The sequence below is a fragment of the Mustela nigripes genome, chromosome 1 (assembly GCF_022355385.1).
Source record: "Mustela nigripes isolate SB6536 chromosome 1, MUSNIG.SB6536, whole genome shotgun sequence".
Taxonomy (NCBI): domain Eukaryota; kingdom Metazoa; phylum Chordata; class Mammalia; order Carnivora; family Mustelidae; genus Mustela; species Mustela nigripes.
Window position 1 is genome coordinate 118181813 of NC_081557.1, and position 22767 is coordinate 118204579.

The 22767-nt window shown below is 38.6% G+C and overlaps 1 protein-coding gene across 1 annotated transcript in view; it reads left to right on the forward strand.

The window, feature by feature from the left end:
* The first annotated feature begins 2748 nt into the window (after positions 1–2748).
* Positions 2749–22767, forward strand: part of XKR6 (XK related 6) — a 304939-nt gene continuing 284920 nt past the window's right edge. Inside the window, exon 1 of the mRNA XM_059372189.1 lies at positions 2749–4691. Within this exon, the coding sequence (XP_059228172.1) occupies positions 3928–4691 (764 nt within the window). The 5' untranslated portion in view covers positions 2749–3927. The remainder of the gene's footprint in view (positions 4692–22767) is intronic.

Sequence of the window (22767 nt, forward strand, 5' to 3'; positions counted from 1 at the left end):
CCTTTGTGGACTGTTGTAAGATTAACTGGAATGATGTTTGGGATGGTGTCTAATATATAATAGCATTTAACACTAAATCTCCCTTTTGCCTTTCTGAAAGTAGCAGAGAATTGGGAAGAAACACCACAAAGGTCTCTCTTAACCTGAAACTATGTGCCATAATTTCCATATATTAAATCTGTTTTACCTTACCCATAGAAGAAGCTCTAAAAATTCATTTACTCTTACACTACATGTAATTCAAACATGCTTTGTAGTTTGACTTCCCAGCCTATGTCAAAGTGGAAGTAAAAGGAGCCAAAGTTGTTAACTGACTGAACTACAAAAAAACCAGAAGTTAAAAAAACAAAAGTATGCAGTAGGCCTGGGGTGGCTCCTTAGTAGACTCATGGATAGACAGAAATTCTTAGCATAAGGCTACATTAAGGCCAAGTCATCAAGAAAAGGTTAACTAGTGTGCTCTTAAGAAAGCAGTCCAGTGGTCAGTGATTTTCTTTTTCTTAATTTCTTCCCTGTTTACTAAAGAATCAAGGTATCTCTGTAATATATCATTGGTTTTATAAAGATTTGCATAATCAAATGTAAAATACAATTTTTGGAGGGGAGGGCATTTGAAAGGGTAAATTTCAGTTATCTCAAAAATTAATTCAATTCCCCTATTTGACCAAAATTTATTGAGTGCTCACTATGTGTTCAGCACGTGGCTAAGCTCTGGACTTATTTGGTATGCTAACTACCCCAAAATTCTGGGTCAAAAAAATTTTATTCAAAGCACAGTCCAAATTTATGTGAGCCTTTCATTGAGTCTTCAAGATAGCTTTATTACCATTGTAACTGTTTTTAATTTTAGAATCTTCTGGGTTTCACAATGTACCCCTTCCACAGAAGTCAGAATGATAAAATTGTTCAAACAGCAAATGTAAAGTTGAAATCACTTGATAGCCTGCAAATCTTATATATCTACTTGAAATTTCAATTGTAATAAACCCTTTTGATTCAGTCTCACTTGTCAGCTTTGTACAGTAAGTGTAATTTACTTAGCTAATTTCACTAGTAGATTATGTTCTTTCAGGGCACGGAGAAATAGAATCATAAATATATCATTGCTGCCTTCTTTTGTATCTCATTTCATAGGCTCACACGCTTAAACAGAGAAAATATACTTGAAGACACAAATTAATTGTACTTGTTTCCTAAAAACTTTTCATTTTTAAATGCCAACATTTATTAGTTACCAAATCTACTGAATGACAGAATTTAAGTACCCGTAGGTTGGTACTATGCAAACATAATTATGACAGCAATAATAATAAAAATATCAGTTATAATTTACTTAGTATTTACTACCTATCAGGCATCATGTTGAGAGTTTCAAATGGATTCCCGCTTTTAATCCACCCACCCACTTTTCAGAGAAGGCATGTTATTATTTCCATCATACAATGGTGGAAGCTGAGGTTTAAGGAGGTTATCCTGCTCACATTCATGTTAAAGAACAAAAATTCAACCATGTAAATGCAAAGATCTAACTGGTTTTATTAAATGATTCATGAATTGGGAAGCAGCTCATCTAGCAAGTAGAAGGGAGGTCCAAGGGGTTCTATAGAATGGAAGGTTTTTATAGGAAAGAAGATGTGCAAGGAAATTACTAGCAAAAGAAAAGGAAGAGTTGTACGAGGCATCGCCACTTTGCCTTAGGTGCAAGGGCAGGGGTTCTTATTAGGTAGATTACCACATCTTCCTTTGGGGGATGGAGAAGTCCATATGACAAATCACGTCATTGGTGTTGCTCAGAAAATTTTTGATTATCTGGTTAAGACTACATTTCTGCAGGAGGTTGAAACTGCAATGAGATATTAAGCCCTCGTTTGGTGACTAAGTGATGCCATTTGGGGCCTGTGGTTTCCTTTTTACCATTCGCATTATTATTATCATGGAACTGGGATCCAGACTTAGACAGTCCTAATCTACACTTAATCCATCTTTCTAAAATATTATTAATTCAAATTCTGTAAAGAAATAGAATGGCACTATATTTGGAAGTATCCTTACCTGCTGGCTCTAAGTTTTACTACCATAGGAACAAAGGGGCTTAAATCATAAAATGAAATAAAGTTACAGTTATGTGACTTGTTTCCAAAAGAGGATTTTGTAACTACTTCTCCCCCTTTCTCCTTATCACTCTCCCGAATGGCTAGGGTAAAAATTCTCTATGAGTACTTTTTGTTGTCTTCATAGGATTTACCTTAACATAAATACTCATGAAAAGCTGTATTCTAAAATATGGAATCCTTGTTTGTCCTGCCACCCCCAATTAACTAGGTGCTATAGCATTAAATACCATATGCCTCAAAATAATACTGAAAATTTCAAAGACACCTTTCTTCCACAGAACTTCAGTGCAAATATTACCTAGTTTGTTCTCAACATTCCAAAGAAAATAATGGTATTCTTAGGTTTTACCTAAGAGAGGAGTAGACAGAATCAGAAAAATTAGTATGAAAATCTGGTGAGGTCAAGGAGAGAATTCAGAGTTTAAAACTTTCTTCTATTTTTAACTTCAAAATATCTCTTTTACTTGATCAGTAACAACTGTAACCATGTAGTTTGCTTTGTCTGGTTTCAAATATACTTTCACTAGAAGATCATTGTAATTCAAATCCACTCAGTGGTGCTTCACTTTTGTAATTTGTTAAGATTAAGTAGTGTACCTTACACCTGTTTTAATGATATCACACATTGATAACATTTTCACTCATTTAAAGCCATGTTTACTGATAAAGCTTTAGCACCAAAAAAATTCCAAAAGGCAGTCTTCACACATTCAAATAACTTGCAAAAGTAATTGATACAGCTTAAACCCTGACTAGCTCTGAATTTTAGAAATTAAGGTCACATAATTTTAAAATCACATACTTAAAAAAAGTTGGTAGAGCACATTCCAGTGATGAAGAAAATATTCAAGGTCACCAATGCCAATTCAATCTTTGCTCCGATGTTCAAGACACAATAGGCTGACTTTTAAATGGACTTTGGAGTTTTCTTAAGAGAACGATGGAAACTTTATTACTAAAAACGGTAAAGTTGTCATTGACAAGAAAATCAGGGGGTCAACAGAGGAGGGAGGTGTCCAAATACAAGTGAGCATCAGTAAGTTGTATGTGGGATTCTAAACTGACTTATGTAATTTCTCAAGACCCCCAAATAAGAAAAGAGTAAGAGAGAATTTTTAAAGGAAAAAAAAAAACACCAAAAAAAACCCCCAAACAACCAAAGAGGTGAGACACAGCCATTTTGATGGGGGGTGGGGGGGAGTGCCTAACTACTCAATGAGGTCATCCTATCTCCCGGAAGTGACACGTAATCACCTGCTTTGCACTAGCTCCGCCCCTTCCCTCAGAGGTCCCGCCCCTCCGCCAGCAGCCGGGAGGGTGTTAGGGGGCGTTTCTCCAGGAGGAAAGCTGTGAGCTGCGACGCTGAGGAAGGGGACCCCAAAACGTCTGGCACTGTCCCCTCCAGGGATCACTTTGGACCGCATCACTCGGCCCAGCGGGATTCAGAAACGCCGAGGGGTCAACCTGATGGGTTTCGGGGTCAACGGAAGAGGGGAAGGGGAGCCCTGGCGGGGAGAACCCCCCGGTCCCCCGCCCAGCAGCTGAGGCACAGGAGGGCGGCCATCTTGGCCGGGAGGGTAGGGCTGGGGAACTGCGGGCGCCGTGCGATTGGGGGGCTCGCCCGGAAGTGACGCCAACTACCCGGAAGCGGAGGGGGTTCCCTGGCCCACTCCCCCCTCGTTCGTTTGCTCCCCCGCTTCCTCCCCGCCCCCCTTCCTCTCCATTCGTTTCCCCCCCTCCCCGTTCCCTGCCTTCTTCCCCCCCCCCCCCCGTCCCCCCCCCCCCAACCTCCGGAGCTGGGAAGAGAGTCAAGATGGCGGCGAAATCCGATGGCGGTGGCGTGGGGGTGGGCTTCGCCCAGCTGCACAACCTGGACGAGGCGGTGGGCAGCGGCGGCGAGGAGGACGGGGAGCCCGGGGGAGGCGGCTGCGGCGGCGGCGGAGACGGCAGCGAGCCCGGCGAGAGCAGCTCTCTGCACATCTGCCACTGCTGCAACACCTCCTCGTGCTACTGGGGCTGCCGCTCCGCCTGCCTGCGCTCCCTCCTGGGCAAGAAGCCGCGCCGCAGCGCCGCCGCCGCCGACGGGGGGGACCAGCCGCTGCAGCCGCCCGCGGCCGCCGGCGCAGACCACCACCCCCCGACGCCTGCCACTCGGCCACAACCGCCGCCGCCGCAGGTGGAGCGGCCGTGGCTCGACTGCCTGTGGATCGTGCTGGCGCTGCTGGTCTTCTTCGGGGACGTGGGCACCGACCTGTGGCTGGCCCTCGACTACTACCGCAAGGGGGACTACGGCTTCTTCGGGCTGACCCTCTTCTTCGTGTTGGTGCCGTCGCTGCTGGTGCAGAGCCTGAGCTTCCGCTGGTTCGTGCAGGACTACACGGGCGGCGGGCTGGGCGCCGTGGAGGGGCTTAGCAGCCGGGGCCCCCCCATGATGGGGGCCGGCTACGGCCACGGCACCGCCCGCGGCGGCCCGGGCGCGGGGGGCTCGGCTACGCCGGGGGCGCAGCGCCTGTGCCGCCTCTCCGTGTGGATCTGGCAGTCGGTCATCCACCTGCTGCAGATGGGGCAGGTGTGGAGGTAAGAGCACTGCGGGGGTGGGGGCGGGGGCCTGGGCTGCCGGCTCTGCTGAGGGCCCCGCGGGAGAGGCCAGAGACCTCCGAGTGCGTTCCGCCCTCGAGGTGCCTCGCAGTTGGGCCCCTCGGACGGGTCTGGCCCAGGGTCTTGAAGGAGGGGTTTGCCGCGCACTTTCCCTGGCGTCTCAAAAAGACCATCGTTTGATCTGGATCCCTGGCCACGCCTTTTGGCCCTGGGAGGCCCCAGTCCCGCTGTTTGTCGGCTTCCCTGGTTCGCACTTGCCCGAGACCCTGCCTCAACCTTCCCTTTACTCACATCTCTGTAGACCTTTGTATTCCCGTTGTCCCTTTCCCCTGAATCCCAAGGTAACCAGCCGTTTTAGCGCTATTTATCTGCACCCCAGCTCGTCTTCGGGGCGGGGGGGAACCTTCCTTCTTCCAGCCGGTTTTGCACTCGGTTTTGTCCCCCGGTGAGACATCTTCCCCTCTTCCCCCGTCTTCTCTCCGCAGTGGCCTGTGTGGGGCCCTGCCTCTCCTTTTAGCACTCCTTTATTCCACGCCTCCAACCCCCTTCCTGCAATCCCATCCCCTGCAAATGACTACAAGCCGCTTCTTTGCTTGAGGGAAAAGGGACTTTTTTTTTTTTATTATTTTTTTTTTGTGTGGATTAGACGTGCCCTTTTCTTGGTAACAGGTAAAATTGTGTAGTATATGGTGGATGTAAGCGTTTGTTTTAAACTCTCACCTCCAGAAAGTCAATCCGCCACCTGGACACCTATTCTGGAGGAACATTGTTTTAGGTAGCCAGGTCAGTGCATAGGTGATTTATGTTTACGCGAGCCCCAAGCTTGGCCCTGCAGCCCTTTTCTCTTTTGTAAATTTCCCCTGGTAAGTCCCTCAAAAACCACTTGCAAATGTTCTTTTGGCAACTAGCCTTAACTGGCTAAACTAGGGAGATGATCCCGTTAAAATCTTGGTACATCTGTGCCCTCCAACTTAAACCGGCTTGAGTGTATTCTGGAAACTGAGTTTGTAAGTAAACATTTGCAAGAGAAAAAAAATCTTTACTGAAGATAAATAGCACAGAGCTCTTCAGGTACATTGCCTCTGTGAGAAGACATTTTGCCTAGACTGCCCAGAGTTCTGCACCTACCAGGAGATTTTAGGTGCTATGCATTTCAGTTAACTGAGATGTGCTTAGGTTAACTGAAGTAAAAGTTCATTGTGTTTTAAATTGTTTGCCCAGATCTCTTTTCACAGTTTTAAATAAAAATGTTTCAGAATGCATGGGATTGAATTAAGTCAGATCCTGAGAGTGAATGCAAGAAGTTTGTCCTATAGAATTTGTATGCAAATTCAGGATGAGGGTCGAATGAGTGGTTCTTGATTTTCCTGGTGCTCCCAGGTTTGTTTATTGGTCTTCCTGGACTGATCTGAGCAGACTTTTTTTTTTTTCCCTTGCCCCCTAGCTGTATTTGTCTGCAAATAATTGGTTTCCTGCCAAGTTTATAAGAAGGGGCTAGGGAGATAAAATAGGGAAAAAATAATTTATTAACTTTTGGCAGTTGTGAGGGTAGCTTGGGGTTAAGTAAAATTTTGAAACTGTTTTGAATTTGAAATCTATATCTAAAAACATCCCTGAACTCCCAAATCCGTATTGAATAAAAGGTAGTGTGTTTGATACTGGGGGTACTTTTTTTGATTTCTTGCAGATGGGTAAGATGCAAAAGAATGAAGGGGAAAGGAACAAGAAGAATGGGGGAAGAGGAAGGTTTTGAAAGACTAGTAAAATTTAACAGCATATATTTAGTAACTAGGTTTCTTCCATACAATCCAAAATCTTGTATCTCTCCCTATCTTTGACTCCTAAGTGTAGGCAGTCAGAATCTTCTTGTCAGGTTAAATTTCCTGAGAGAATTGTTTCTAATGTAATCCATCCTAGATATTTATTAGTAATAAGCTTTTTGGACATAATGAAATGGAATTCGGTTTCACAAATTTTTTAGGCAGAGCAGTTTTTCCCCACTGACCTCAATCTTAATTGTATTTGGGCAAAGTAAGAAGTCTAGATGTTGGAACAAACTGAGAAGTACATTTTAAGCATAAATTTAGGTTTTATAGTTGTTTAAAATTGGGTAGTGCATTTATTTCCCAGATCTTCATTGACCTTTCAAGATTTGTAGTGGTATACAAATATATTTTTAAGAGATGCCTGTGATTTTAGTATGTTTAAATTGTTTTTCAAGATTAAAATATGTCTAACTATTTCATAAAGTTTTGAAAGTATGGAAAGGTATGTGAATTCAGTTAAGTTATTCTTAAATAGCTATACTTCAGAAGAAATACTTGCTGAAGAAGGATTTTATTTATTTCAGATTTTTTTAGAAAGCTGGATTTGCTTGAAATATTCCAGGAGCAGGGTCCAGTCTGTCTTTACTACCTGCTAGGCATGGGGCTACCTGCAGATCATTCATATGAAATGCTTTAGAGAAAGGTTCTTATCTTTGTTTTTGTTTTTTAATCTCTTGGCAAACCGTTATTTATCAGTGTGTATAACCATATGTCCTCTCAGTTTTTACTACAAATTTTTTTGGATTACAGTTGTTCCCATAACTATATTTGCTACTTAAATTTTGATATTTCATATGGTCACGTGATAGGTTAAGGCCTAGGAATTATATTGCTGATTTGGGCCACATTTCTAAAGAAAAGACGTTGGGAAAGTTGTATTTGGTTAAAACTAATTCCATTAAACCACAAATACCTGTCTCTTCACATTCCTTTTTTTTTTCTTTTTTTTTAAAGTAAAGTTACCTGACTTTTTTGCTTGGACAAGTCTCAGTGCATATTAAGAGAATTTAGTTTTCCTTGATAGTTCTCTGTGTGGCGCCTTTCCTGTCGAGATGGAGCATATTTGATAGCTGTTTATTGAATGAGTTTACAGAATATAAGACAATATTTTTGGCTAGGCTGGAATTGGAGCATGGAAGAGTAGTTGTAGGATGATTTGGTTTCATGAACCTCCTTTTGTAGAATATTAGTTTATTATTAAGGTCTATTTAATTCATGCTTTGCCCTTACTAATTACTTAGCATGTAGCTTACAGTGTAGCTTTATTTTTCAGGTGCTTTTTCCAGGGATAGAAGGTATATGAGTCACTCATAACAGGAATATGAGTCACACCAAGCTCCGGTTTAGTGAAAGTTTTGTTATTAGAAAGTGTGATCATTTTCTTGGAGGGTTAGACCTTAGAAACAATTTGATTCCGTTTGCATATTTGCATTGTTGTGAGTTTGTTTATTCAGTGTATTGGCCTTTCTTTGCTTCTGTGCTAACTTCAGAGGGTGGCCAGTGTGTGTTGGCAATTCTTTGTAGTCACGAAGCAACAGCTCTTTGACTGAAATTTCATCTCATGTCATGATACCCCAGCCAGATCATCAATCTCTCTATTTATTTTTATGGGTGTACTTAAGCCCTTCTATTTCACAAAGTGAAAGAGGAATTTATATAAAATCTTAAATAGTATTAGCTTTCTTAAAGTGAACATCAGTCATCCTTTCTTTTGGAATATAGTGTGGGGTGGAGAGTTGCCTTCAAGGGAGAAGAAAGAATAAGGCATTTCACATGTCATAATTGCCCCATCAAATCTACAAATAGTGAAAAGCTTTGTTTTCCCCAATTTTTTGTTTTCTTCAAGATTTATTTGTTTATTTGTTGGGGGGGACAGGAAGGGAGGGTGTATAGGGTGGGGTAGAGGGTGAGGGAGAGAAAAACTTTAGTAAACTCCTCACTGAGCATGGACCCCTACACAGGGCCTGATCTCATAATCCTGAGATCATGACTTGAGCCAAAACCAGGAGTTAAATGGTTAAATGACTGCGCCATCCAGGCACCCCCTCCCCCATTTTTTCTGTTTTAAGACTGGAGTAATGTCAGGACAGAACTCAGTGAATCAGCAGCAGGTGTTTCTTGGCTGGTGAAGATGCTTTGTCTTTATTCCTTCTTCACTCCCCCCGCCCTCCTTCCCCCCACAATGTATAGGGATATTACACATATTAAGGGCCTTTGTTCTTGTTGAATCTTTTAGAATAGTGGTCCTTAACTCTGGCTGAGGATAGAATCTACTATAGCTTTAAAAGAGAAAAAGAATATACTGAAGGTCCCAGGGTGGGATCCATGCAAGCTTATTTCTAAAAGCTTGATTATATGGACAGCCAGGCTTGAGAAACACTTTGGAGTTGCTTCAGCTTATTCCAATTAGAAATTGTTGGATTTGTATTCTTAATAAATACGATGGAACAATTGGGAATGGAATGATGTGGTACTGTTAAGTTTAGTTCCTGGACACACTAACAATATAGACTTATTTTAGAAATGTGAGTGTCTTGAAAAAGTATTTGGAGCTGTTGCAAGTGTATATACTTATGGTACTCTTTTCTTCTTTGAGCTGAGTATGATCTTGTTCTAAAAGGATTCCTAAATTGAAAGCAGTCTTCAGTAAATGTAGCCCACTTCATTGCCTTGTGTGTGATCCAAGTGGTACTTTTATGATTATGTTACATGTAAAAGGTACATTAATTTTAATTTTGAAATGATTCTCAAGTAGGCTTGAGGTAAACATAACTGGGCTTACAAGAGGTGTTGGACTAAGTGATCTGTAATATTCCTCTAGCTCTAAGATTTTGTGATTTAGGAATGGCAGTGTTACCTTACAAATAAGGAAATTTCATTCGTATGGGGACAGAGTACCAGTCACAGTCAAATGAAGATTATATACATGCTTTTGTGTGTTGTGTAGGTGACTTTATATATTTGCTTATTACTAAATGGCATCTCAATATTTTAAAAATAATTTTTTTTATCTGTAAGTTCAATGGAATTTTGTTTCAGAAGAAACTTAGTGGGGTTTTTTTGAGGGTAAACTTAAGAAAAATTGATCTGAGAAAAGTAAATATTTTTGTGTAATCAAAAAAGTCTTGTTGGAAAATGTTGAGATTTACCAGAAAAATCAGAAAATTTACGTGCTATAAAGTGTCAATAATTAGAACAGTGTGTGGCTGGCAGAGGAATTAGGTAGATAGGTAATAAAGCAGAATAAAGAGTGAAGTAAATAAATAGGTTTGCAGGAATTATGCAGGTAGATAATAAAGCATTTCTAATCCATGAATGGAAAAGGGGTTATTTAACAAATGACAGTGGGGTAAATGACTGCCCACATGGAGGGAGGAATTGATCTCTACCTTATGTAAACAAAAATTCTGGAAAGATTAAAGGTGGAAACAGAAGATACTAAACCTAAAGGAAAATGTAGGATAATAATTTTGCAGGGGGGCAAGATGCTTTGATTCCATCAAAGAAAAAGGACAGGTACAACAGCATAAAGTTGTTCCCATCACCTGAAAAATCATAGAGATACATGGTGAGGGAAAGAGTTATATATTTAGATAAAGAACCACTTCCTAAAGGAGAGTGATTATGAAGAGAACCATCTCTGAAGAGTATTTGTCATTTTTGAGAGATTAGAAACAGTAAAAGTTGACATTTATGGTGAATTTTCAAGGGGAGGTGATGGAAAAAAAAATGGCATGCTTTGAGTACCATTGCAACTGGTGATGAAGGATAGGATTTCCAGAATGATCCAGAAACAAAGCATCAGACTCTGTATGACAGAAGTCTAGCATTCTGGAAATCTAGAAGGCACATGTCAGAAGTCACAAGCATTTTTGTCTTGTAACATTATTTCCTTTGATTTTGCAAACTTTATCCAAAGTTATACTTATGTAAGTGATAAATTCTGGACTCTTGCAAACTGTGTCTTACATGTTGCCATTTTCACCCTGATCTGGTTGCTTTACAGTGTTCTCTCTGCAAACAAGTTTATGGCTGACACTTTAATTTACTCCCCATGATGTTCTGTTTACCTGTTTTCTTCTAGTTAAAAGCCTGGATTTCTTACTTGTCTCAGAAAGTTAAAATTGGAAAAAAAAGTCATGAAGATATAGCCTCATATTAAACGAAAGGTTCAGTGACTTTTGACATTTGATTGAAGACAACCTGCTATTTATTGTTATTGGAGTTTTTGTTTGTTTCTTTTGTTTTGTTTTTAAAGGACAAGACATATATACCATCATAGAAGGGGAACACTGGAGTTAAGAAATCATGGTTTATCATTCTACAAGTTACAAAAAAAAAAAAAGTCTCTGGCCTTAATTTTCTTGTATTTATTAAATGAGGAGTTAAAGGTAGTGATCCTTAATGTCTCTTCAATTTTGAAAAGTTTATTATGCTATAGATATTAGCACTCTGAAGTTTTAAAGAAAAAATTTCTTTGCTCTGGTTAGAACAAATAATATATTTAAAAATGTATAGGTTTCCCAGGAACTGCTTTGAAATCTTACCATATGTTATTTTGATGTACTAAATACATTCTCATTATTTTCAATCACTTTGTAACCTGTAGAGGCAGCTTATGTCTTTATGTAGTTAATGTTAAAATTTATCGAAGTTTAGACTTTCTGAGAAATGTGTTAATGCTGTTTACTAGCTGATTTTATGATTTACAATTTCAGCTAAAATTAGTCTTTTTAAAGTGCTCATTTTTTGTAATCTTCTGTTTTAAATTTTTTACTGTTAGAGTAAGCTAAAGCAATGCATATAAGTTATATATTTTGGAGGTGTTCTGAATTGCTTACTAAGATTAATTTCTTTATTGGGGAGGAACATCAAAATTGCCTACTGTAAATTATTATTTGATGTGTATGTATTCTCTAACTTTGAGAATTTAGTGTTTGTAAATTTTATTTATTTATTTTTTTTTACCTGATAGCCTCTATGTGAGTTGTGAGCTCTTCTAGGAAATAATTCTAAGTGAATTTTGTTTTTGTTTTTCTTAGATTAAGCTGTAGGTACTTCTTTGATTCCAGGTGTATTTCTGGGTTTTGCTTGGAGGACTCACTTAGTATTGTTACAATGACATTGATACATTTCTACATAAGATTCAACTTCATATTTTTCTGTATATCTGATGTGGGTAGATCTTGGTATATTACATTATTTTAACACATCTTAAAACAAACCACTATATTCTAAGGTAACTTTGCTAACAAAGTTTCTTATATATCACTTTAATTTTGAAATAGCAGGGTTTTTTTTTTTTCTTTTTTAGATTTTATTTATTTATTTGACAGAGAACACAAGTAGGCAGAGAGGCAGGCAGAGAGAGGTGGGGGGGAGCAGGCTCCTCACTGAGCAGAGAGCCCGATGGGGGGCTCTATCCCAGGACCCTGGGATCATGACCCGAGCTAAAGGCAGAGGCTTTAACCCACTGAGCCACCCAGGTGCCCCTGAAATAGCAGTTTTTAAAGTAAATTTTTTATCAAAGAATAATAGACATACAGTGTTTCATTAATTTCAGGTGGACAGCAGAGTAATTTGATATTTCTGCTGTACATTACATTTCTGAGTCACATGTATTTATCACTGGAAGACTGTGCTCTTGATCCCCTTCGTCTGTATTGTCTTTCTCTGTTTTCTGTGTCTGAGCCTTTTTCTGTTTTATGTTTTAGATTCCACATATAGAAGTGAAATCATTGACTTTCTTAGCATAATACCTTGTAGATTCATCCTTGTTGTCACAGATGGTAAGAGTTCATTTTCTATAGCTGGGTAATGCACCACATCTTGTCTATATATTCATCTATTGATGGATACTTAGGTTGCTTCCATGTCTGGGCTATTGTAAATAATACTTTTATGAACATAAGGATGCATATATCTTTTCATAGTGTTTTCGTTTTCTTTGGATGCATACCTAGAACAGGGATTGCTGGATTGTATAGTAATTCTGTTTTTAGTTTTTTGAGGAACCTCCACACTCTTTTCCATAGTGGCTGCACCAATATGCATTCCTACCAACTATGCATGGAGGTTCCCTTTTCTCCACAGCCTTGCCAATACTTGTTTTTTCTTGTCTTTTTGATAATAACCATTCTAACAGGCGTGAGGTGGTATCTCATTGTGGTTTTAATTTGCATTTCCCTGATGAGTAGTGAAATTGATCATTTTTTTCATGTGCTTGTTGGCCATCTGTGTGTCTTTGGAAGAATGGCTATTTGGGTCCCCTGTCCATTTTTTAATTGGAATGTTTATCTTTTTTGATATTGAGTTGTAGGATTTCTTTGTATATTTTAGATGTTAACCCCTTATTGGATATATTGTTTGTGACTATCTTCTCCCATTGCCTTTTCATTTTGTTGGTGGCTTTCATTGCTATGTAAAAGCCTTTTAGTTTGATGTAGTCCTGTTTGTACAAAAGCTTTTTAGTTTGTTGTAATCAAAACTTCTGAGTGCAATATTTTGGTCTTCCTTTTTTTAACTGAGGATGCTATTTCTGTTTTATTTCGGTTATCAGTTTATAGAGCATGGACTATATGCTCATTATCCATTTCTAGGAAGAACTTTGAATATTCAGTTCACAGAAAGACAAGGAAGTTTTCTTTACAGCACTCTTGGAAGGAAAGTAGAGTTGGTTATTATTATTTACATTGGGGAGATGCTCTCAAGGAATCATAGGTACATGAAATAGAAACTTTCTCTTTTAACCATTATGCTTCTTTTCAGTCCATCTTAAATACATTGGACACATGAAGAAAGATGGCAGAGGTGAGGAAGATAACCAAATCCATGGCTTGGGAAACCTGCCAGTAAAATAGAGCTGGCAGGGAGTTAAGAACCAAAGTCCTTCTGGGCAGCAGACACACCCATTTTTCTTCAACTGTGTTTCTTAGAGTGGTCAGAAAACATCTTGTATTTTAGGATAGGCCCAGGGCTAGTTGAAATGCAGATTTGTGCGCTTACTACACTACATACTTAAGGAATTAGAGTCTTAGGGTGTTGGGCCAGGGAATGCGTATTTTTTCTTGTCTACCTTATGGAAACTTTTAAGCATACAGAGAAGTAGAAAGGATAGTGTTTTGAACACTTGTTACCATCTATCTGGTTTCAGTAATTAACATAGATATATTTGTCAGCGTGTATTTGTGTGTGTAACATATTATGAGGTTGCACCTCTCTATACTTCAAATACTAAATATTTAGAATAATTTTACATAGCTGTAATACCATTGTCCCATCTAAAAAGATTAATAATAATTCAATAATTACTCCATAATTTTATAGAATCATGCAATAGCTACTTCATATTATTTGCGCATTTGCCCCCAACAATTTCTCTTATAGGTTTTCTCCCCTCCAAATAGGGATTTAGTAAAAATTCACATATTGCTTTTGTTTCCATAACTCTAGAACAATTCTCTTAATTTTGCTTTTTTCCCTCGTGACATTGAGTTTTGCAGAGTCCAGGCCAGTTCTCGTATGTTCTGTATTTTGGATTGCTTAATTGTTTTTTCCAAGAGTAGTCTGACATGTTTTCTGGATAAACTTGAAGATGCATCTAGGTGCTTGGTTTTATTCAGTTTATGTATTTTCACCCAAAATACTGCTTCCTGCTTCTTATTTGCATCATATATTCAATGATGGTACCTGATTTGTTGCATTTTTAGTGGTGCGAAGTTTTATCTCCTGATTAAGATCCTGACGGCCAGATTTTTCTGTATAAAGGTATATTTTCCCTTTTGCAATCAGTAATTCATGGGGTGGTGTCAAGTGTTCTGTTTCCTAGCAACCTTTTACTTACTGGCATTAGCCATTGAGAATCCCTGTTGGTGTGAGGTGGGATTTGTATTTTAAATAAGCTCCCTAACAGTTCTTACTGTCTTTATTTTTAATTATTTGTTTATTTTTAAAAAGATTTTATTTATTTATTTGAGAGAGAAAGACAGTGAGAACATGAGAACATGAGGGGAAGGGCAGAGGGAGAAGCAGATTCCCCTGTGGAGCTGCAAGCCTGACTTCCCTGGGCTCCATCCCAGGACTCTGAGATCCTGACCTGGGCTGAAATTAGACACTTAATCCGTTGAGCCACCCAGGCAACCTTCTTACCTTCTTTAAAGTTTGAGAGCCATTGCTCTTGTGGAATCAGTACCTGGGAGTAAAAAAACAAAAATCTGTCCTGAGGAAGTTAGTATATGACTATCAGCCCTGATGGGTTTTCAGTGGGGTGTCAGTAGACAGAGTTTAAGTGCTGTTAGTTTTGGAGTAACAAAATTAAATGTGTCTCTGTGTTTCTCATATGTAATAGCAATCAACTGAGGTAAAGACTAACAGAGATCTGTATAAACTATTAGTATGTATGACTAAAATTAAAGGAGGGTGGAGGAGGGGTAGAGAAATTTCTAAGGAGGAAAGGAAACTGTATTGAATATCATGTTTTTACAAATACTGTCTCATTTAAATTTTCATGAGCTTGTTTTACAGATGAAGAAATAGGTTTAGAAAGGTTAAGTAATCTGAATTACTAGTAACTAACTAGAGAAAGTTTTGAAGGCAGAGCTCAAATGATGCTGATGGCAAAAATATGTGCAGTTTTCTTCATGAGATTTTTCTTGTAATGATCAGAAGTCTCTTCTAATTAATTAGTTTGCTTTACTTTTGGACTTTGCTTTACTTTGGACTTGGCTTTTTCCAAGTGGAGGAATGATATTCTTGAACCACTGGGGCCTCTTGATGTAAAGCTAAGGTCTTCTGAGACTGCTGATTTCTAGTGTAATGTATTAAACTCTGCGGTGAGTGAGGTAGGCAGTTAGTTGATTGTAACTGCTAATGTGATTCAAGCAGCTGAATAGTGCCATTAGGTGTATATCCTTAGGAAATTATTTTCTGAACTTCACCCCAATGTCTTTCTCAAAGCAGATGCATCTTCCATCCCTGTGATTTCCACATTACAGAAAGGACTGTGTAAGGTTGGCCACACCTTGTTGGCCCCTCTTTATCCTTGAAGGTCCCACCTAATGCTGGACCCATATGTTGGTTCATTGGCAGCTCATTGGTCACCAAGAGCAGCAGCTTTTAAAATATCTGAGGTTATCAAGCATTTGTTTCCAAACTTTGGCTGTGCATTGGAATCACCTGGGAGTTGGATATTTGAGTACCATCATTACATATTATGATCCAGTAGGTCTTGGAGGGCCTTAGAATCTCTGTAGTTAAAGAGCCTGTGTGTTCACAAAGTTCCTCCAGCAGTTCACAGAGATGAGAACCACAGTTGTGTAGGCTGTTGTTGTTGTTTTAAGATTTTAGTTACTTATTTGACAGAGAGATCACAAGTAGACAGAGAGGCAGGCAGAGAGAGAGGGGGAAGCAGGCTCCCTGCCAAGCATAGAGCCTAATGTGGGGCTTGATTCCAGGACCCTGAGATCACGACCCAAGCTGAAGGCAGAGACCCAACCCACTGAGCCATCCAGGCGCCCCAATAGGCTGTTTTTAAACCAGTATTTGCCGTGGTAGTTTGCAAGTGGAAGGAGTTTCTGTTAGAATCACTTGGGAGATTTGTTATACACTTAAATAGTGGGCATACTGGATCTAGAGGGGTGGAATGTATAAAGGAACACACCAGTATTTAAACAGTCTCTGATTGGACCTTACTCTTAGTTGGAATGGGTTGGTGAAAGTGTGTATCAATCAAATTGTAGCTAGATTTGCCACATATTGTGGCATACGGATTGCCATATACTAAAGATTTAGAATATTGTAAATACATTTAACATTAAAACTGTATGACATATACTTGAATATTCCTTTGATTCAAAAGCTTCTTTGGAAGTTTGAAGTACTTCAGAATCTTTATTAACATGAATTACCACTGCTGGTGTTCCAGAAGTGACAGTTTAGAATGGTGGTGGGGAGATTGATATTCTCTCCAGAGTGAATTTCATGTCTTGAATTTTCAGAAATGTTCTATTTGTTGAAATCAGTGCCAAGGATGGGATTCCTAAAAAGAAACTGGCGAACAAAAGGGGATAAATGATCTAAAAGGTATTAAGTGGGTGTCATTAGAGACAGGACTGAAGGAAGCAGAGAAGAAAAATTACCTAACTACATTTTGCTTGATAGATTTGTGGGTAGAGGGTAGATAACTAGAGGAGAGGATAGGAAGAGGTCCTACAGTGTTTTACAATGTTGGTAGGATATCAGTACAGTGAATCAGCAAGGACACCTAAAATCTGCACATACCCAGATGTGCAGATCCATCTAGGGGTACTGTGGGCTCCATCTAGGAGTGTACTGTGGCGGGGTGAGAAAACTTAGGCTCCTTGTAACTGGGAAGCTTGGGGTCAGAAATCCCAGGGGAGGCAATGGCTGGCAGAGATGGGACATGGAGTATAATGGGCACGCACAGTGTAGATGGGACTGGATCCTCTGATTTGGGATCAAAATGAGCAAAACTCTCAAATCTTTCATTTTGCTTTGTTATAAGGAATGCAGCTTGGAGTGGTCAACTAAATAGCAGTTCTAAAGAGCCATGTCTGGAGGATGCTGCCATTTTTCCACCTTTAAGGCAGTTTTCATCAAAGCTGACTCTGAAGAAAAAGATTATGCCTTCTAAAAAGGAAATTATATTTGCAAAATTTAAGCACTTTCAAATGGTTTTGCTTAGACCTAGTAGGTGATGGTGTACGTTTGGGTTGAAAGAAAGGAGAAACTACCTAAAGGATTTATTACTCTTTTTGCAGATTAAACAAAAGTTGTTAAAACGAAGCTGAAGTTAAAAGCAATTACGTGGTAAATTTGGGAGAGTTAGTATATGTTTGTAGCATTGGTGGACTGTATTTATGGTTTTCACTATTTGATAGGGCCCACAGAAATTTTAGGTGGTTTTTTAGATGTAGAAGTCTGGGATTAAATGAAATGGTGTTTGTCAGGCGTGTTAAAGGATTTTGGATGGGGGCACCGTGAAGTTGGATTGTGTCATTTTGCCTGTTTGCTTGGCATGTGCAGTTCAGTATATCAATTAGTGGTATGTTCATATCTAATGTAACGTGATACATACATTCCTAAAAAACCTCTCATTCTGTAAAAATTTATGCACTAAAACTATCAGCTGTGGAAAAAAAATAGTATTAAGGCTAGACTACTTAAGACTATGAAACTTTGTAACCAGAGCACTAACAAAAGCACCAGCACAGTAGTATGGGTGACATTTGTACTCCATACCGAGATGATTCTTAGCATTTTATCCTGGGACATGTTTATCTTTTATATGTAGATTCTTGTGGCTACTGGCTTCTACTGGAGGCCGGTTTCACCATAATTAAAACTCTCATGTAAGGTGTAAGCTTCTCGTGTGTTCACATCACAAGATAGTGATAAGCATGATGGGTACTGAAGCCACTAAAGCAACCACCACTCTTTGTACCAAAGAAGGTAAGACTTTGGTAAGAGTCTCACCAGTTTTCTTAAAGTCTTCATTTTGTTTTTCCTTCCATGTTTTTCTCATGATTTGTGAAAAATCTTGCCCTTGATAGCTTCAAAACATTAACCTGCTGGGAAGAATCAACTCATGAACCAACACTACTTTACCTTTACACTATTGTTATTCCCATTTTACCAGTCAAATGTGATGGAATCCGTGTTACAGAAGCATGCATTTTGCCGTCACTTACATATTTTTGAATCTGTGATGCTATCAAGATGCAGCTCTTGAAAATACGAAGGTTCTACTGTTTTTGGAAATTTCTAGTTTTGGAGATACCAGTGTTTCAAGGTTAAATGATCTCTATTACCCTTCTCATGATTTTTTGGCCCTTACATATAATAAAGAAGAGAAGAGGGTCTATTTTAATCCATTTGAAAATTTCTGTTTCTGGAATAGGCATTGGATAGAATGTGGTAATGTCTTCATGCTGCATCATTTGAACTACACATGTGGAGCAGGAATGCTTTTACATTTTGGTTCATTTGAGATGTGGTTATAGTGAGCTCTTAAATTAAAATTCATCTGAGCATACAGTAAACAGAAAAAGAAGCAACAGTAGCCAGTTGTCAAGGAAAAGACTGATGGCTAGAATAAACAGACGGCTTTCAGCAATATAAACATTCTGTTTTCATAGAGTTTTTTTTTTTTTTTTTAAGGATGATTGGGAGAATTTCTAAATTAAGTAGAAGTTAGTTAAATGTGAAAGGCAGCAAATATACAACATTTATGTTAATGACTGTTACAGCTTGTTTCCTCAGTAACTGTAGTAACAAAAATTTCAGTGGCTTAACACAATAGAGATGTATTGTCTTCTGTGGGTGGTCCTGACTGATAGTGGCTTTGACATCCTTTAGGGACTCAATCTTCTCAGCATTGAGCCAGTGAAAGGATAGAGAATATGGAGAAAGCATAATTCCTTCCTAAAAGCCCTACCTTGAAGTGACACATATCACTTGTGCTTGATAGTCTCCTGTGAAGAACTAGCCCTGGGACTGTAACCACATCAGAGGAGGCTGGGAAATGTAGCCCTGCCCAGGCAACAGCTTTGTACCTCAGAAGAGGAAGCGTACTTTTGGGCTGACAGATTCAGAAAGAAAGAATTTTATGCTTAGACCAGATATCCTTCAGATTAATGGTGTGTGTGTGTGTGATGTAAATTAATATTGATTAAAGTATAGAAGAGACAATTTTAGAACTTTGATTTATGTTTTAATTCAGTATTTTAGGATTTGTGAGGCATGTCAGGCCTCTGTCTCATTACACCCTTTAAAAATGTAAAAACCAATAAACTGAGGGCTGCTGGGTGCTGGGGGCAGGGAGGGATAGGTTGGATAGGTTATGGACATTGGGGAGGGTGTGTGCTATGTTGAGTGCTGTGAATTGTGTGAGACTGTTGATTCACAGACCTGAACCTCTGGGGCAAATAATACATTATATGTTAATAAAATAAATAAATAAAAATTAAAAAAAAAAGACAAATTCGAAAAAGCACAATAAACTGTCATTGGTGCATGCAAAAGAAAATGTAAAAACCATCTGTAGCCTGAGGGTCATATAAAAACAAGCCAACCCTTACTTTAATTGGTTAGGTAAAATAAGTAACTATTTAAATTAACCTTTAAAAATAACTAAGTTCAGATGTTTTAAGTATAATCCATATTAAATATACTAAATTGAAATATAATGAAATAATTCAACTAGAGTTTTAAATAATGTTTTTTCAGGTGAAGTTTAGTTGAAGCAAAAATGGTCCTCATAAACTAAATAAAAAATTTGGGGGCCCTATATCTAACCCTTGGCAGTGTTTCAAGTTTTAAAAAATAGTTCTTCTGATTTAGGACAGTTTGGGGTCTCAGTAAGTGAGCATAGCTGATGCAACGTGAGTAAAGCCATGTCCTGCCAATTTGGGGGAACTTTTTGGGCACTGCTCCCCTATAAGAACCCCTGAAAGCCACTTGTTTTTCATCTGTTAATTGTAGAGATCTAAATGTATGTGTAAAATTCATGCTTAGATTTAGAATTTTATGCTAAACCTTTATATTACTAAATTTCTAGATTCTGTTTGTTAATAACCACTGGGGATGGATTAAAACTAAAAATTCCTTACAAAGTTGTTGAAGTGTCTAAATATAATTCAGTGTAAAACTCCAACTAAAATGTTTTCATCAAAGTGTGTCAGTATGTTTTATAAGTTCTTATTGAAATCCATAAAATATTTTAAAGATAGAACCTATTACTCTGGTATTGAAGGTTTAACAGTCAACTGGTGTACGATACTTATTCTTTTAATTCCAAATGCTATTTAGGTTACATTTTCTGGTATTCTTTTTTTAAAGATTTATTATTTATTTTAGAGAGAGCAAGTGTGAGCAGGGGAGGGCTAAAGGAGAGGGAGAGACAATCCCAAACTCCACTCTTAGCAAAGAGCCCTATGCAGGGGATCCCAGGACCCTGAGATCATGACCTGAGGCAAAATCAGGAGTTGGCCTCTTAACTGACTGACCCAGAAGCCCCTCTAGTATTCTGCCTTTAAAAATTAGGTTACTAAAACATTAAAATAATTAATATATGTTTCATTTAGAGGCTTTTTGATAGTTAAAGTTCCTCCACATAATATTATAATTAATATATGGGTCATTTAGAGGCTTTTTATAGTTAAAGTTCCTCCACATAATATTACCACCTGTTGAGATTGTATGGGAGTCTAGATAAAGTTCCTTGTTTTTCTTACAAAGCCAGCATCTGTCACCTGTATGGCTAAGTAATTAATATCTTCTCAGACTATTATACTTGAGTGATAAAACTGCAAATTAGAATTAGAATAAAAACTATACACTAAAACCTTTAGCAGAAGCTATATATGGTGTTACAGGTCAGCTGCGCATTATGTGAGATAAAATTTCTGTCCTGTTGATCTTATTAATATAATTTTAATACTTTCAGTATATTTATTTATATTATCTGGAATTGGTTTAGTTTTTTCCTCCCACTATTTTGTCCATTGTAGCCAAGTGATATTACCCAGATTGCAAACAGACCTGATTCCCCAGTATTGTATAAAAGCCACTGGGTGACCCTGTCTGAGCTTGATCAAAATAAGTACTGTCATATCCATGCATTCTAGAATGTAATACTGCTGCAGATGTTATCGTGCTTACACAGTGTTTAAAAGCTTACTCATAAGCCTTTTCAGTTTTTAATTCATATGTTCACTTTTGGGTGGACTCTGCAAAATTATACTTAGTGGCATTATAGTAATGTTAACACAGATCTTAGGGAACTCTTGTCAAGGCCAAATAAACAATGAATTCACATAATATTCTCGATTGACACAGATATAATCTTGAATATGATTAAGAAAAACAACAAATAACACCTCACACCCATTAGAATAGCTACAGTAGGGGCGCCCGGGTGGCTCAGTTGGTTGGGCAGCTGCCTTCGGCTCGGGTCATGATTCCAGGGTCCTGGGATCGAGCCCCACATCGGGCACCCTGCTCAGCAGATAGCCTGCTTCTCTCTCTCCCCCTCTCCCTGCCGCTCTGCTTACTTGTGCTCTCTCTCTAGCTCTCTGTCAAATAAACAAATAAAATATTAAAAAAAAAAAAGAATAGCTACAGTAAAAAAAAACAAAACAAACAAACACAAAACCAATAAAGATAACAATGAAGCAAATGACAAGTATTGGTGAGGATGTGGAGAAACTGGGACCCTTGTGTGCTCTTGGGAATATAAAATAGTGCAACCATATGGAAAACAGTATGATGGCTCCTTAGAAAATTAAATGTAGATTTATATGTGATTGAGCAATTACATTATATACCCAAAAGAACTGAATACAGGGACTCGAAGAGAGATTTGTACACCTATGTTCATAGCAGTGTTATTTATAATAGCCAAAGATGGAAGCAGTCCCAATGTCCATGGATGGATGAATGGATAAGGAAAATGTAGCATGTACATAGAATATTACTCAGCCTGACATTACTCAGCCTGACAAAGGAAGGCAAAGCTGACACATGCTACAACGTGGACGAACCTTGCGGACATTATCCTAAGTGACATAAGCCAGTAACAAAAGGATGGATACTATCTGATTCCAATTCTGTGAAGAACCTAGAGTGGTTAAGAGCTTGGGGGGGAGGAGGAATAGGAAATTAGGTACACTTTCAGTTTGGGAAGATGAAGAGAGTTCTGTGGATGGGTGGTGGTTGCACAGCACCATGAATATATTTCACACTGCTGTACACTTAAAAATGGTTAATGTGGTAAATTTTATGTTAAGTGTATTTTGCCACAGTTAAAAATAAAATCAACAAACCTTTCAGATATTTTCATTTTTTTTCTAGGCTTACAACTTAAAGCGTAGAAACAAATGAACAAACAAAATCTTTTTTTCTTCCTCATCCAGGACTGTTGCCAGTTTAAAAACCAAAAACAATACTGATGCTGTCCTCGCCATCCCGTTCAGCTATGGCATATGTCTTATTAGTGTTTTAGCCAGACTGTCCAGCTGGCAACTAGTCTTACTTGTCTTACCTAAAAATATTTAAAAATTGGTCACGTCCATAACACAGTGTGATCATTGATAGGTATAAAGTTAATCCTACTGTTATCTTCCATGGTGACACCTGTAATGTCAAATTTGAAAAAGAGTACCCCAGTGTTATGAAATCTGAAATTACTCCAGTAAAAAGTGGGTAGTATT